General features: G+C 42.2%; 1 protein-coding gene across 1 annotated transcript; it reads right to left on the bottom strand.

The window, feature by feature from the left end:
• Window positions 1–1,228: 1,228 nt before the first annotated feature.
• ACTR6 (actin related protein 6) lies at window positions 1,229–15,016 on the bottom strand. The gene is made up of 11 exons (XM_069955440.1): window positions 14,793–15,016; window positions 10,042–10,159; window positions 9,062–9,130; window positions 8,111–8,234; window positions 7,896–8,031; window positions 7,716–7,772; window positions 6,923–7,021; window positions 6,773–6,851; window positions 4,540–4,711; window positions 2,560–2,698; window positions 1,229–1,460 (listed from the first exon to the last, which is right to left on the bottom strand). The coding sequence occupies exons 1-11, from the start codon at window positions 14,951–14,953 to the stop codon at window positions 1,331–1,333; spliced, it is 1,284 nt and encodes a 427-aa protein (XP_069811541.1). The 5' UTR covers window positions 14,954–15,016; the 3' UTR covers window positions 1,229–1,330.
• Between the last annotated feature and the right edge of the window lie 2,468 nt (window positions 15,017–17,484).

The following is a 17,484-nucleotide window of genomic DNA, read 5'->3' as shown; positions in this document are numbered from 1 at the left end:
TTTTGTCAAGACTGTAAGATATATTTCTATTAAGTGGTAACTGATAATTTAAGAGTCCCAAAGAAGATATAGCTACCGGCGCTACTTCCATCAGGAAGAAGTCACTGGGAGGGTGAGTGGAGTATTGCGCTTGTATATCCACACACTATCTAGGTGGTGCTCACTTGCCAAGAGTCATATAACGTATTTGTATCAAGTAGAAAAATTTGTGAGAGCACTCCCAATTCGTGCGATGATCTTAATTGCATTGTGAATTTCGGTTTACATAACTTTAGCAGGCGGCGAGGATGCCAGACACTCAGACAGCTGTTTCGCGTTCTACGCTTCGTCAGTTTACGAAACAGCTGTCTGAGTGTCTGGCGTCCTAGCTGCCTGCTACAGTTATGTAAACTGAAATTCACACTGCACGAATTGGTGAGTGCCCTCACAACTTTTTTTTCTTTCTACTTGATACGAATATGATAATTTAAGAGGACCTTTCTAGTCAGTACAGGACTAAGGCCCTATTCACACATCCATAATTAAGGATACAAAATAGGATCAATGTATTTCAATGGCCCCATCCATAGTTGTATACAGGGCTGTGATCTGTAATGCAAAAAAAGGACAGGCCCTAGTGCAGACTGAAACTTCACCATGGACACACCAATAGAACCCTATGGGATCAATATTTTTGTGAATGCATCTGCAAGAATAAGGATCTGCAAATAGTGACTAGATTATTATTAAGCATACTTTCATTTTTGTGGATAAGCAAAAAAATACAGCTTCACATACACAACCTCTCTGCTGCCACCAAATGGCTGTGTAAGGAATTGCAGGGCTGCACAAGTCAATCCAAATGAAAGAGTAAGGGCCCTATTACACAGAGCGATAATCTGCTAAGTCTTGCAGATTGTTGTTTTTATTACACAAAACTATAATCAGCTGATCGTTGTTTATTCCAGTGACTGGCCTGTCAGTTTGCATACTCTCAGCAGTCCCAGCAGCGGAAGCAAAAAGGGTACTAGGTTTATTATTTTACACTAGGGACACCGGCTACACAGGTACTGCTAACGATTATCGAGCAGTGTAATAGGCTTAGTATGCAAGCCTCGAACTAGCAGATTACAATAGTAATACAGCCCTAAATCCAGTAGGTTCCGGAGCACCTACTGTACAAGTGTGTATTATGGTACTGGAACAAGCCATGAAAGAGATGATGACACCAAACATAAGTAGTGTTTTGTTCTGTTTTTTTATTCACATGAACCATTTTGTAATGACAAAAATAAATATCTATTTACAGGTCTAAAAAAAAAGGTTAAAAATATTTACAAGACTGTATAAATTAAATATCAAATTTCTCTTCACAAATTACATGGCCATTTTCTTCATAATCTTCTCTGGTTACCACCATGTCTTCAAAGTCATCGTTTTCAGATATTAGCTTTCCTCCTTCCCAAGAGTATGTAATGGGACTGGAAGATAAAAATCAAAAACCCACAATATACACATGCTCTATATACTAAAGCCAACCATACACAAAATAGTTGTGGGGGAATAGGCTGCAGCCAAACACCTCAGACAGCGGCTTCCCTCCTTCACAAACAAGGAATCAAGTATATTTAAAACTTAATTTTTAAAAACTTCTTACATAGAAAAAGTTTGTAATTGCTGGATGGGTCCAGGAGCTGGGACCATAGCTGTGGAGTCAGTAAGCCGCAGCTCCAACTCAGACTCCTGGATTTTATCGGGAACCGACTAACTAATTTATAAATGGCCAGTCAGACACCAGGGGAGTTATCACACTGGTATAAAGAAGAAATGGCACAACAGATTTTCCTTATGTCCTACATGATTCTAGGACAACTTCTGAGTGAATAAGGCAAAGATATAAAGCAGATTCTTCTGTGTGTGCAGTTGATGCAGCCAGTCTCCAGCCACCATGTCCTGAAGAAATCAAAACTAGACTAGATGGAGCAGGTCTGTTATTCTCAGACTGCTAAGAGTGCTGTGTCCAGATTTATAGAGACTATGGCACAAATTTATAAGTCTGAGTAAAATGTCAAAGCAACCAAACATGTCAATTCTCAGCAGACATGTGATTCATTGCTATGGACATCTTACACTGGTTTTTGTTCACGATTTGATCAATCTGAGCCATTATGACTTTTTTTTACTCTATAGACAGAACTATAAGATGTTCTGGAGTTTGTATGGTTGTAGTTTCACCATTCCTGGCTGTCTTATTGCAACTATGTTAAGATAAACGTAGCATCAGTACTAAGATGGGAAGCTTATATACTAGGCTAATAGGCTTTTAGCTTCCAGTATCTTGCTTAGTAATCTAAAATTAGAATATCCTTAAGAGTTTGTGATCGGTATGTATCCTTTATAGGAAACTAATGTTATGCGTTGAGGAAAAAAAACACTTGAAACTGATGACGGACGTTTAGACACTGGCTTTGGAATGTGATGGCAGTGTGCCAGTGTACACACACTCAATAGCACCTCAGTGATATCCAGAACGTAACTTTTCATTAAACTCAAAACTATATTAAAATTCACAAAACTTACTTATGAGGCAATATGACTGACACGTCGTAATCTGTCGGAGTGAGTTTTCGCACCTCAGAATATACACGCTCTTTGAATCCAGGAAATAATGCGTTTCCTCCAGTAAGAACTATATTCTTGAAGAAATGAGGCTGCATTTCTAATAGAAGAGCATGACAGTCAATCTTTTAATCACAGTCAATCTTTTAATCAAACATAAGTTTAAAGGAAATCTGTAAGCTGTAATTCAGGTTCCAGACTGCTGTTAGGACACGGAGACACATAGAACCTCTCATATCTGTCTTCTTCCAGGATGTAAAAAATGCTTTTATTCTCTAGAACAAAAAGCTTCAGGTCTGCTGTAAGCTGGAATGCCTCCTTTATTGACACCTGGAAGCTAAGTCCCAAGCAGGGCCAGGTATAGGAGTTATTACAGCTTGCAGCAGATCAGTGGCTCAGCCAATTCTCTAACTCTTTATACTATAGAATAAAAGCATTTTTCCATGTTCTGGAAGCACGGACAGATATAAGAAAGGTAAAAGGTCCCATTTATCTAACAGTGTCAGCAGTTTGGAATGTGAATTGCAGCTGACAAATTCCCTTTAAGAAGAGAGCTGTAAGGTTTTAAGAAATCTGCTCCTTTTTATTTATTTTTTTTAATCGATATGATTATGGGGACAGGCCTTAGGTTGGCCACCTTTACATTTAAAAGAGAAGTCCGGCAAAATTTTTTATTAAAGTATTGTATTGCTCCCCAAAAGTTATAAACTGCTTTTTCCCTGCACTTACTATTGCATCAAGGCTTCACTTATAAAAAGATAAAGTCACGACCAAACTCCCAGAGCTGTTTGGGCTGTGGCTGCTGTAGTGGATTATGGCGGGGGACACTGAGGGACACAGGGCACTGGAGGGACACTGAGCATCTCTGCCATCATCCTCTCCAGCAGCCACAGCCCACACAGCTCTGGGAGTCGTGACATCACCATTTTATCCAGGAAGTGAAGCCTTGATGCAGTAGTAAGTGCAGGGGAAAAAAGCACTTTATAAGCATTTCCTGTAATAAGTGTATATTGGTGATTTGTATAACTTTTGGGGACTAATACAATATTTTAATAAAAATTTTAGTCGGACAACTTCTTTAAAGAGAAACTAACAGCAGGTTAGAAGACTCTAACCTGCTTTTGTGTTCCCATAGCACACAGGTTGCTGAGAATGAAAGTACTCATTACTGTAAAGATCCACATAAATATTTATGAAGTAGTGCAGGCAGATCAATTCACTGAGGGCTGTAGTTACACACCTAGTACATCAAACGGCCTAATTTGCATACTAAATATTTAGCAAAAATGCAGCCGAGGATAAAGATAAAATGATCTTTATTCTCACCACCCCCTGCACTATGGGAACAGAACAGAAGGTTATATTCTAATGTTAGTTTTCCTTTAAATATAGTGACAAGAGTACTGCTATGGAGGAGGTAGATTGACAAGTATTGGCATATATGCTCGTCCTTAGGCCACCATGTATGGATGGATGAGTTGTCTGGCAGTATACAGGGACTGGCATCAAGTGAGGGTGGAGCTGCATCATTAGATCAAATCCAGCCACATAGAGGGCTATGTATTAGTAAGTGATGATATATACACACCATAGTTATCCCATGAAATAGGGTGTGTTTACACAGATTAATGTGACAGATTTTTGAAGCCAGGAACAGACTATAAACAGAGAACAGAAAAGACAGATTTCTCCTCTTAAAATCTATTCCTGGCTTTTGGCTTTAAAAATCTGTCCGATAAATCGCTCTGTGTAAACACACCATAAGTTTTCAGAACCTGGATATTCTTGTGAATAAATCAGTTACCAAAGCTATTCTTACAATAAAAAACACATATAATCAGTTATTAGTCCTTAAAGAAAGTGACATTACCAAAGGCTCCCTCCTATCAATGTTCAAATCAATTTATGAGAAGATGCAGAAGAAAATGGTAGATGGCCTACCTTCAGGGAGAGTGTTAATGGACTGTACTATGGCTTCCGGTATACCCATCTCCTGAATTCCAATATCTGAAGGATGGAATAGTATCTCAGGGACAGCAAAACGTTCATTCGTTAATCGTAGAATCTGCTCTCCGGCTGTGGGCTTTCCCGTAAACACCATCTCTTCCCTTGGCTGTTGCAAAGTACAAATACATTAGCCATATTGACCCCTTAAAGACAGAGCCAATTTCGATTTTTGTACTTCCGTTTTGTTCCTCCTTGTGCTTAAAAGGCCATAGCACTTGCATTTTTTCACCTAGAAACCCACAAGAACCCTTATTTTTTGAGCCACTAATTGTACTTTGCAATGACAGGCTGAATTTTTTTATAAAGTACACTGCGAAACCAGAAAAAAAAATAAGTGTGGTGAAATTGAAAGAAAAAAGCATTCTGTTTATTGGGGGGGTATTTGCTTTTACGCCGTTCACCCTGGGGTAATACTGACTCACCATGATGTTTACTTTCTATCAGTACCATGCTTGCGCATATGCGACTTTTTAATTGCTTATTACAATTTTTCTGGATTTGATGCGACCAAAAATGCACAATTTTCCACTTTGGGAATTTTTTACGCTTATGCCGTTTACTGTGCGAGATCAGGAATGGGATAATTTAATATTTTGGGCCATTACGCATGCTGCTATACCAAACATGTTTTTTTTTATTTATAACATGGGAAAAGAGGGGTGATTCAAACTTTTATTGGGGAGTGGGCTTTTTATTAATAACACTTTATTTATTTTACCCTGGGGAACTTCTAGTATATGTACACTGATCTCTTATTGAGATCTATGCTGTATAGTTATACAGCATAGATTGCAGCCGAAAGCAATCCAGTGCAGAGCCGGGATCAGCGTCATTATGGCACTGAACCCGGACGGTGAGGGATGTGTGGATCGCTCCTCCAGGACAACGTGGGGGGATTAACCCCACTAGACACCAGGGATGAGACTGCATAAAGAATTCAGATGCAGCTGTCAATGTTACAGTAAGTGACAGAGTTTTGTAATTTACTTCTAAAAGTCTTCAAGTAGTTTGCAGCTGCTGTATGTCCTGCAGTGTAGTTTTCTTTCCAGTCTTACACTGTGCTCTCAAAAATACCATTTCCCGTTGGACATAAAACAGCTGATAAGTACTGGAAAACTTTTTAATAGAAGTAAAATACCAATTTCTGGCACCAGTTGATTTGAAAAAAAATATATATATATATTTTGCTTAAGTATGCCTTTCATGCACCACCAAAATCTTACTTGAAATGTCACTCATATACAAGAATCTGAACAAATAACTAAAACCATTTCACAAAATCACAAAACTTTAGTTTATTACAGATTCTTAAAGGGATTATGCAGGGAACAGAATATGGCTGATGCCTTGGCACTTCTATTCCCATAAAATCATGCCTGAATGCGTGACCAGGATATATACCAGCGCCCTGATGTCACAGAAGGTATACTTCCAAGAAGGGGGAACAAAAGCAGTTTTGCTCTAAAAGTCTAAGAAACCCTTCACCTAATAAACTTAATAGTTGTACAACCAGGATCCAGACATGTGATTATAAAAAAAAAGCTCAGTTGAAGGCAGTTGTACATAAGCAAAGTGGATCAAATAACCACCATCCTCCAAAATGTTGGGAATATGCATACAGTAAGGTAAGTTCTGGGAGTTTAGATTACGGAACGCTAGTTTGTCCCTCTTCAGGGCAGAAGCCTTCATGTTGGAGATGAAGCTTTTATTATTAAATTTAGGGTTTTTACTTGACAGCTTTTCATTGTACATTCAACACATCAGATCTATCAAAATGGATAATATGGGTTCACCAAATAGACTGCAATAAATCAATCTTATTCTAATTATTTCTACTCACTGGTATTTTACAGAAATTGTGGAAAGGAATCTGAACTGTGTCAAAGTCTTGCAAAACTGCATAAGACCAACATATTAAGCATTTCCCTCCCAAGAGGAAGAAAATTCTCATACTAGCCAAATCAACGTCCTTAAATCAGATTTGTGGTGCACATTACATTCTAAGGCTATGTACACACACTAAATTTTGGTCAGTATTTAAGTGGAACTGACAGAGCAAAATTATAACGTAAAGACTTTTAGTTTGTTTTTTCAACCCACTTCTGTTTTGTTTGAAACTGACGGAAATACTAGGTGTGAACATAGCCAAAACCTGTGAACAACTTACCTTTACAAAACCTTTCTTGATGGTGCTAAAGTCTGGCAGAACATAATCAACCATCACAGAGTTGTCTTCCCCTTTTAACCTAAAGGAAATACTTGTTAGCATTATAATAAACAGTTTAATTGTAGATTATCTTTGTCTCTGAATACATACTTGGCCACTTCCATGTCTTTATAAAAATCAGCTGCTACGTAGCACACATCTTCTTTTACTTGATTCATTACATGTGTCTCATCCATAACGTGCAATTGCCTGGGGTGAAATTACAAATATGTCCATATTACAACGTTAAAAAAATAAACTGGTATAGGGTTTATCCCATGATTTAATTTATCCCCTGGCTGATAACTATCAGTTTCCTTTTAGTCACCAAAGAGTGGGGAGCAGTGCCTACTAAGCGCATTCACCCACTGCTGTCCAATAGTAAGTGTATGGGTCTGTCTTATGTTTCACGCACAGAGCGAGAAGAAATGACACACACTTTTCCCTCCCTGTTTTGAACACCCAGATCCCATTGATCAAAACTTTTAAGTCAAAAGTGTGTTTGTTTTTTTTTTGTTTTTTTATATGACATGTACACTTAACAATTTACACTTGATGCATATGCAAAGTACAATATAGGCTAAGGGGCAGTCTGGTTCTGGGGGGCACACATTTTCCTTCTTCTGCTTCTCTATGTTTACAAGCTGCCAGTGCAACATGTCCTGCATGTGACCCATACTGCAAATGACTGGTCATATGCTTTACTACTGATAGCCTGGCTCTGCGTTGTGTTGTGTTTCCAGTAGTATGACACGTGACTGCTAATGCCAATAACTGACAGCAGTAATCACATGCCATATGACTGGCTGCTTGTACATAAAAACTGAATGGGGATAGTCAGGGCTGCTGTGCTGAATCAGCAGGTGTTTTAGGAGGCAAGTAGAGTATTCTTGTTGTAACTTACCTGTATGATATGATCTCTTTGAGATGATTTGTTAGCAATTTGCCCCCAACATTAATTCTGAAAAAAATAAATGATACAAAAATAGTACAAATAAATATCCAGGACTACAAGAATACTAGAACGTATAGTACCAATAAATCTCCTGAGCTGTATGGTGGGTTCTCTCACCAGTGCTCCTACCTTATTATTCCTTCTTGCTTTTTCTTACTGCGACAATAGGGTACAATGTGGGTGAAAGAATAACCTGTGTCGACAATGATACAGCACAACTCTGAAGGGTTGTCATGAAAGTATCGGTGTGCACTCAGGGCTCCAGCTTCCAAGAGAGAACAAAAACAGAACATTAATTCAGCTTGTATAACACGAATTAAGACCTCAACATTGAAATGACTTACGGTTCACTCTTAGTGCTGCCTGGAACTGATATTCTTCAAACAAAATTTCATTCATAGACTCCTGAATTGAGCTGAAGTTAAAATATGGCTCTGTGATTATTATGTTTGATTCCATAAAGTCCACCTAAAAAAAAGGAAAAAGAAGAACCTAAAAATTCTCTTTGCACACTCCATTCACAGAATACAAGCAATAAAAAAAGACCATCTATAAAAGTCCATGGGTAATGAATGTCATACAGTAGCATTCCAACACACTTGTTTTTATGGTTTACTGGACAGACCCCAAAATGAGTTTTTCTTTACTGAATATGAAAGTGCAGGGGCCACTCTAAAAAATACCAAGTATACAGTGCAACATATGTTTTTAATAGACAACGTATGAAGGGGAATACATCAGAGCCTTCTGTCAATGATATACGTCAAGGGATTAATGCCAACAAATAACTCTGAAGAAAGCATCCAATGAGGTCTAAACTCAGGCTAAACTGCATCATGTTATTATTTTTCCATTCAAAGTTACTGTGGAAAATCCATGTTCAATCCGGTACACTATCCAAGCTCTGAATGGGCATAAAGGCTCCTGTCCTTGCAGAATGCAACAAATGCTTCAACAACATGTAGATAAAGCTGGTTTAGGCCAATGCCAGGTAGGACCTTTTGCCTTTCTACCACCTTCTTAACTAGAAGTGTCAAGAAGTTAACAAGAATGAGTCACACACCTATTAAGTGCTGCCCAGACATGCAGCGGCTTCATGTTGTTCAAGAGATCTGCCTCGTCCCTACAACTGCCCTAATAGCCATTACTACATCACTGGACCTTATTTTGCCCTTATAGCAATATATAATGTCTGATTTAATATATATCCATCTGTAACAATTGAGGTATGTGTTCATTACATGCTGACTGCATCATTGAAACATCTATGGAGCAATTCTTGGGATGTACATTACCTGAAACATTTCCTTGCCAAAAAGGTAATCCCATACTTGTCTTTGGACATCCCAGTTCACCAAGTAACCCTGTTTAATGAAGAACATGCTAGTTAATGGAAAAAATTAAAGTGCCCGAGACAGACAGATATATAGTTAAACATTTGTGAATAATATTACATACTCTATACCTTGTAAGCGCTAAAATCTAGTGTAGTTTATCTCCATAGCTATAACTATAATAATTGTAGGGACGGTCCCACAGCAACTCCCTTTTGTTTATTTAGATTCATAACTTGTCAGTCGGACAGATTATAAAAGTAAGTTAGGTGTGGGTCCTGCCTTTGGGATGATGGTCTCCAGATTGATCCATACACAATCACTCTTTTGGTTGGTTGGTACAGAATTTATTTCAAAGCTTTCCCAAACAATAGTAGCCCTAAAAAGGTTGTGATTACTTCTCACTGGTACACATTAACAGGTTTCCAAACAAAGAATTCTGGGGGGGTTTTGATCAGGAGAACAAGGCACAAGGCTGGAGAAGTGCGTAGTCTAGGCAATTCCATTATAAGGGTATGTTCACACTGAGGAATCGGCAAGGAATTTGAAGCAGAATCAGAGTTTAATTTTTCATGGATTCTGCTTGAAATTCCGCCTGTAAAAATATGAACAGAGCAATTTCTGCTCTGTTGCTCACATGGTGGAATTTTCTTGCAGAGTTTTATGCCACTGATCAGCTTTCAGCCAAAAGAATTGACATTGTCAACTTTTCTCTATAGTGCTGCCTTGACAAAGATGGTTGGCAGTAAAGAAAAGCAGCGCAATTCTGGCTCAGTTTCCTGATCAATGGTGGTCTCAACAGTAAATAGTCAAATCCAAAATTCTGTTCTTTTTGTCTAACATTTTTAAAAAATCTGTTTACCAACATACTTTGTGCTGAAATTTTATTTATTTCCCCAAGAGTATACATTTACTGATCCATACATTTTAATGCCACTTACCTTCTGGAATGGAAGTATATAAAAAAGCCCAGACGGATCTTTTACTTCATCAATTTGATTAGCTGTAAATGTCTTCAGGCGAGCAGTCTTTGACCTGAATTGACAATTTGGGATAACACTGAAAAAAAACACAATAGTGTTATCTTTGTCCAGCAATAGTAACTTTAGAGAAATCAAGGATCTGTTTACACTGTTACAACAGTTTTTTATTACCAATTAAAAATAAGTACTGGAAACTTGACAGCTCTGTTAACCATCATTGGGATTTATAGAGAAGAGTAATGGCAACAGCACTCATCCTTCATTAAAACTTTATTCATAATGCACATACAACAGCCAGAAAGGACTTGCTCCTTTCCCGGGCCATTATGACACTGGGATTCATGGTCCAAAAAAACGATTATGTTCATGGCGCCAGTGTTATTGGAAGTCATGACCCCAGTGTGATTATAACCTAAATCGACCAATGTGCTGACTGGAAAAAATTATTTATCAAGGTAAGAAAGTTAGAGTGATTTGCACCAATTTTATTAAATGGCTAACGTGACGATGAAAGTCCTCAGGCTCCAAGGCTGCAAATGTTGACCATTTCCATTTATAGGGTGGGTTCACACATACTGGATCAACAGTGTGTGAAAAGCTGTACTCAGAATGTAAAGTACAGCACCAGGCCGTACTTTACACTGTGGTCAATGGTAAATTGGAGTGCGGGCACACCCAAATATGCCCGCCACCGCTTTAGAGTGCCCCCACACACAGTTATTGTGTGCCAAAGATTATTAGTTTTTTTTTTTTTTGTGCATTTTTGACTTAAAGGGGTTATCCAGCGCTACAAAAACATGGCCACTTTCTTCCAGAGACAGCTCCACTCTTGTCTCCAGCTTGGACGGGGTTTTGCTGCTCAGTTCCATTGAAGTGAATGGAGCTTAAAGTGACTCTGTACCCACAATCTAACCCCCCCAAACCACTTGTAACTTTCAAATAGCTGCTTTTAATCAAAGATCTGTCCTGGGGTCCATTCGGCAGGTGATGCAGTTATTGTCCTAAAAAACAACTTTTAAACTGGCAGCCCTGTGTCAAACGGCCGTGGCTTATAATATCTGTGCCCTAACTTTGCACCACCCCTTCCCCCCCCCCCCCTCTTCTTCATCATAAGGAACGCCCCTAGAACATTTTCTCCTGTCTGAACATTGCACAGGTGCCCTAACAATCCAGCCCATGTGCCGTGCTGACACAGGTGATGAATAGGAGACAATCTGCCTGGAGCATTCCTAATGATGAGGAGCAAAAGAGGAGCCTGTGGAGCCTCATTGAAGAGATTTAAAACACAGGACTAGCCAGATATCCCTCCGGGAAGGACCCAGCCAAGGGGCGGTTCCTGTTAGGAAGCCACCAAAACCACCATATTAAGTGGCCCTATAGGTCAATGTAATGACAAGGGATAAACCAAGGCTAGGTAACCATCCACATACAGCAGTTCCAAGGTGTTGCCCCTCATCAGCGTGAAGCAGGTTTCTGGCTAGGTGGGAGCAATGCCTAGTAGAGCCATAAGAGAAACAAAACCTAGCCAGAATCCTGCTCCACACTGATGAGGGGCAACACCCCAAAACAGCTGTATGTGGATGGTTACCTGGCCTTGGTTTATCCCTTGTCATTACATTGACTTATAGGGCCACTTAATATGGTGGTTTTGGTGGTTTCCTAACAGGAGCCGCCCCTAGGCGGAGGGATATCTGGCTAGTCCTGTGTTTTGAGACTCTTCATATTCTTTTGAGACTCCTCTTTTGCATATTCATGTTTCCCAGGGGGCAATGCACCTAGGACTTCAGTGCATTGAGCGCTTTCACTAGCAGCTGGCAGTGTTGTCGTTTGGCTGGTCTCCCAATCAGCAATCTGTTTCTCTAATGATGAGGAGGGAGGGGAGGAGGGACAAAGAGGGTGTGCCAGCCTAATGCATACACAATCTAGGCCACAGCTGTTTGGCACAGGGCTGCAAGTTGAAAAGTTGTTTTTAGGACAATAACTGCATCACCTGCTGAACAGCTATCTGAAGGTACAAGCGGTTGGGGGGGGGGGGGGGGGGGGGGGGTCGTCAGATTGTGGGTACGGAGTCACTTTAATTACAAGCCACACCTGAACTGGAGACAAGAGTCGTATTGTCTCTGAAAGTGCCCATGTTTTTGTAGCACAGGATAACCCCTTTAAGGTGCGATTGGCTTTTTTTTGCCTTTGGGGTTTGTGAGATGAACAGAAGGATTCCATTAGAGATACAGTGGTACCTCGGTTTAAGAGTAACTTGGATTGAGAGTGTTTTGCAAGAAGAGCTCACAGTTTTCCAATGACTGTAACTTGTTTTAAAGTGACTGTACCACCAGGCCCAGGCTGAAGCACTGGAGGCGGGCCGACCCACCCTTAGTGGGAGGAAACCCCCACCCCTCCATAACTTGACTCCATTAGAATCAATGGAACCCTATCATAGAAGGGCTAGGGTTTCCTCCCAAGGGTGGGTCGGCCCGCCTCCAGTGCTTCAGCCTGGGTCTGGTGGTACAGTCACTTTAAGAGCATTGCTTTGACTTAAGTGCTTCCTGTACTGAGTGGGAGGGGAATGGTCTGCATAGCGGGGTCTACAGCACTGTATTCTGAACCAGGGAGTCTCCCTCACCTTCCAAATCATAACAGATCCACTTCATGCTGGGGCTTACATCAGGGGACAGGACTGCGAAGGCAATCTCTTCATAGCTGTAACCTCTCTCTCCCTAGACAGAGAATGCTGCATGTATGTACCCACATATGTCCTGCTCATTCCTTCATGCTCCCAGCAGTCTGTCAGTCCTTGTGTTTCCCATCCTCTCTATTCCTGCTATAATGTGCCTGCACTCACACAGCTATTCACACTGCTGCTATAATGTGCCTGCACTTACACTAAGCTATACAGATTGCTGCTATAATGTGACTGCACTTACACTCAGCTATACACACTGCTGTATAGTTTGTTACTGTCCTCCTGCACATCTCTGTGATTCTCACTTCCTGATTGGTTCATGCTGAACACACACCCCTTCCCCATTGCTGTCACACAGACTTCTGACAGCAGCCCTGCTTCTCTATTCTAGCCTGTTGTACTACACTACTGCATTATGGGGATCTGCAGTTCCATCCTGTATCTACAAACTGCTGCTGTGTTATCAAGTTTATGCAGTTACTATACATTATACTCCACATGCTGATTGCTATACTCTACAGTAACTTATAATATCACATACTCAGCTGTTTCGTAATGTTTGTTTCAGTTGTTTTACATGTTATTTAGAATACAAAAATCATTATTTTGGGGTGTGGAAACAATTGTCTACATTTCAGTAATTCCTTATGAGAAAATTTGCTTTGGTATAAGAGTGGATTTGAATTACAAGCGCGGTCCTAGAACGAATTATGCTCGTAATCAAAGTGTGTGACTGACCCCACTCTACTCTCTATAGGCATGGTGGTGACCCCACTCTACTCTCTATAGGCATGGTGGTGACCCCACTCTACTCTCTATAGGCATGGTGGTGACCCCACTCTACTCTCTATAGGCATGGTGGTGACCCCACTCTACTCTCTATAGGCATGGTGGTGACCCCACTCTACTCTCTATAGGCATGGTGGTGACCCCACTCTACTCTCTATAGGCATGGTGGTGACCCCACTCTACTCTCTATAGGCATGGTGGTGACCCCACTCTACTCTCTATAGGCATGGTGGTGACCCCACTCTACTCTCTATAGGCATGGTGGTGACCCCACTCTACTCTCTATAGGCATGGTGGTGACCCCACTCTACTCTCTATAGGCATGGTGGTGACCCCACTCTACTCTCTATAGGCATGGTGGTGACCCCACTCTACTCTCTATAGGCATGGTGGTGACCCCACTCTACTCTCTATAGGCATGGTGGTGACCCCACTCTACTCTCTATAGGCATGGTGGTGACCCCACTCTACTCTCTATAGGCATGGTGGTGACCCCACTCTACTCTCTATAGGCAGGGTGGTGACCCTATGAGGGGGCTTACTAACAGGGAATCCAGGGCAGACCCCCAGCCGGTGAGCTCACGTGTGGATGCAATTGGACAGTGGTTTTTCACAAAATAAAATCACAGACCATTTCTAGTGTAAAACACTATGGGGGAGATTTATGAAAGGGTGTAAATATACACCCGATGTAAACTGCCCACAGCAACCAATCACAGCTCAGCTTTCAGCTCTGGTAGAACAAAAGCTGAGCTGTGATTGGTTGCTGTGGGAAATTCACACCAAGTGTATATTTACATAAATCTGGTGTATATTTCATAAATCTCCCCGTATGCGTGAAAAGCCCCATGTCTGCACTATAAAGTTGTAGTTCTCGAAACATACTCAAGGGGGGAAACAAAACTTAGTCCTGCAGTCCCACGGGATCTGCGCTCCTCTCAATGGGACAAAGCCGCATCAGGCCGCATTGCAGGTGTGAGCGCGGTACCGGCTGCGGCCCCTTACAGCTGGCTGGGGCTGCACGGAGTCGGATAGGCCGTTATATCTCTGTACACCGCTTCTCCAGTGAATAGGAAAACAGCCGCTACCTCACTAGCTGTGCATTCAATATATACACGCCTGGTCCTCCAAGCACTGGTCAGTGAGAAGAGACGCAGGCTAGAGAGGACAGGACTCTACCACGAGATGCGACTCTATGGTAAACAGCCGGTTGGCGCCCTTCTCTCTATCCAGAACGCACCTTACTTCTCCGTTGCTGTATCCGATCTTTGCGGTGTAGGCCCCGTTATCTATCACCAGAGTGGTCATCCCGGGTCTTGAAACCCCGCATACAGTATAGGGATCATCCGGGAATTGTGTGACGTGAGCCGTACGAGCCTTGCGCCGCTCTCCCCGCTGCATTGTGGGAACTGGGAGGACTGTGTTCACCACCTTGCGTACAGACTGTCTGGAAGCGGCTTGTTTCGCGGTGTGACTGCCGTAAAGCATCGGGCGGCAACACCTCAGATGGGAGTGTCCTATCAGTGTGCACGGAAGTGCTGCGTGCTGGGGGCTACACTGTCTGTATGAGCGCCATTACACTCTGTACCTCTATAGCCTCAGGTGCCTGACATCTGCCCCAAACATTTATTTAGTTTTTATTAGTAGCATTTCGGGGTAGATAGGACTTTTTGAGGCTATGTTCACACGTTGGAGTTTTATTGTAGTGCTGTCCCAGTGCTGCAGTGTCATCACACAAATGATGCAGTACTGCAATGAAACAGCACACTTTGCTTTATAATTCCATGCTGAGAATTGTATGTGAGGTGACCAAAAACTGCAACTATATATGGTATTAAAGGGGTATTTCACACAAACATAACTTTTAAAGTGAATGTACCATCAGGCCTGGGCTGAAGCACTGGAGGCGGGCCGACCCACCCCCAGTGGAAGGAATTCCCTGCCCCTCTATGATGCGGCTCTATTAGAATTAATGGAGCCGTGTCATAGAGGGGCGGGGGGTTCCTCCCACTAAGGGTGGGGCTGCCCTACTCCAGTACTTCAGCCTGGGTCTGATTGTACATTCACTTTAATATGTTGCAGACTATGGTTAGACTAATGGTCCTTTTACACGGAACGATTTATCGTTCGAATTTGCACGATAACGATCGAATTCGAACGATAATCGTACGTGTAAACGCAGCGAACGATCAAGCGATGAGCGAGAAATCATTTATTTTGATCTTTCAACATGTTCTCAAATCATCGTTGATCGTTCGCAAAAAATTTGCAGATCGTTCAGTGTAAACAGTCTTTAACAATTCCTTCCATACTTGTTATCTATTCAGTCTCCTTCCCCCAGTTCTCAGCTGCTGCTTTCTTCTGAAGACACAAAAAACTGAGCTTTAACCCTGGAACCATTGTTGTGCCGCGTCAGGGCGAATCCAAATATCATGGGGATGAAGACACAGCGTACACAGTACAAAATAGCGGCTTACGCCGACAATCTGTTGTTTTTCCTCACCAATCCCGGTATCGCTTTACCCAATTTAATGACCGAATTCACTACCTATGCTAGACTCTCAAATTTCAAAATAAACTTCAAGAAATCGGAGGCCTTGAACATCTCCTTGCCCACGGCAATGGCCAACCAGCTGCGTTCCTCTTTCAGTTTCACTTGGGCCTCAGAGGCCATTAAATATCTGGGTGTTCACCTAGCGTCTGATCTCAGCACACTATACCAGCGCAACTACTTGCTGTTACTGAACGCTGTGAAAGCAGACTGCACGCGTTGGGTTAAAGGTCTCCATACTTGGTTTGGGCGGTGCGCCATATACAAAATGAACATCTTGCCTAGGATTTTATTCCTTTTTCAATGCCTTCCCATCCGCTTTCCGACAGCATTCTTCCGCTCCATGGCATCTATCCAAACGAAATTCATATGGGGGGACAAACCGGCACGCATCCGTAAAGCTTTACTCACCTGTCCGAAAGAACGCGGCGGAATCGGGCTCAGTGACTTGAAAAAATATTACTTGGCCACTCAGCTCACACACATTGTTGACTGGTGTAGAAATAGCAGCAGGAAACCATGGGTGGCGATAGAACAATCGTACACAGGCATACCTCTGGGTGGGTTGGCGTGGCTGTCGGGAGACCATCTTACTGATGTGAAATACCAACCTACCATTGGACCTGTTGTGGCAGCGTGCGCAGACAAGGTGATAAGACGAAAGTTTCTACCATGCACCTCCAGTATGACCCCCATTCTGGGAAATCCGGGGTTTACTCCAAGCCTGACAGACAAAGTGTTCCGGGAATGGATAGCGAACGGAGCCTTTAGGACCAAATCTTATATACAGGACAATGCGTGGGTGTCCGCGGCTGACTTGTTGGCATTGACTGACCCTTGCTCCCTAGGGCACTGGAGGGTGATGCAACTAAGACATTATCTGTCTTCTTTGCCACCGGCGACTCAATTTACTCGAGCACTCACGGATTTTGAACAGTTATGTAACCAGCAGGAACCGCTGCGGCACACCCTATCCATTACCTACCAACTTCTTCAGACTGCCCCCGACGAGCCCCCACCCCCTTTCTCCTTAAGTGGGAAACCGACAGATCTAAAATCCTCCACTTGACGCACAAGTCCTCCATCAGTTCCAAATTTCAGGAAGCAAACTATAAAATTCTCACACGTTGGTACAGGGTACCAGCCACTCTGCACTCCATCATTCCTCAGGTTGACCCTGTATGCTGGAGGTGCGAAGAGGCCGAGGGGACATTCTTACATGTGTTCTGGGACTGCCCACGATTACGTGGCTTTTGGTCCAAAGTGATAGTGACCATTAAAGCGGTGACCGGCCTTTCCATGCCCATGGGCCCGGCCCTATTCCTGATTCATCACAGCGAGATCACCCAGGAGCCATACAAACACTCATTGCTAAGTTACC

The sequence above is a fragment of the Dendropsophus ebraccatus genome, chromosome 1, assembly GCF_027789765.1.
Source record: "Dendropsophus ebraccatus isolate aDenEbr1 chromosome 1, aDenEbr1.pat, whole genome shotgun sequence".
Taxonomy (NCBI): domain Eukaryota; kingdom Metazoa; phylum Chordata; class Amphibia; order Anura; family Hylidae; genus Dendropsophus; species Dendropsophus ebraccatus.
The sequence above is the reverse complement of the archived record's forward strand: the minus strand, read 5'-3'. Positions and strand labels throughout refer to the sequence as shown.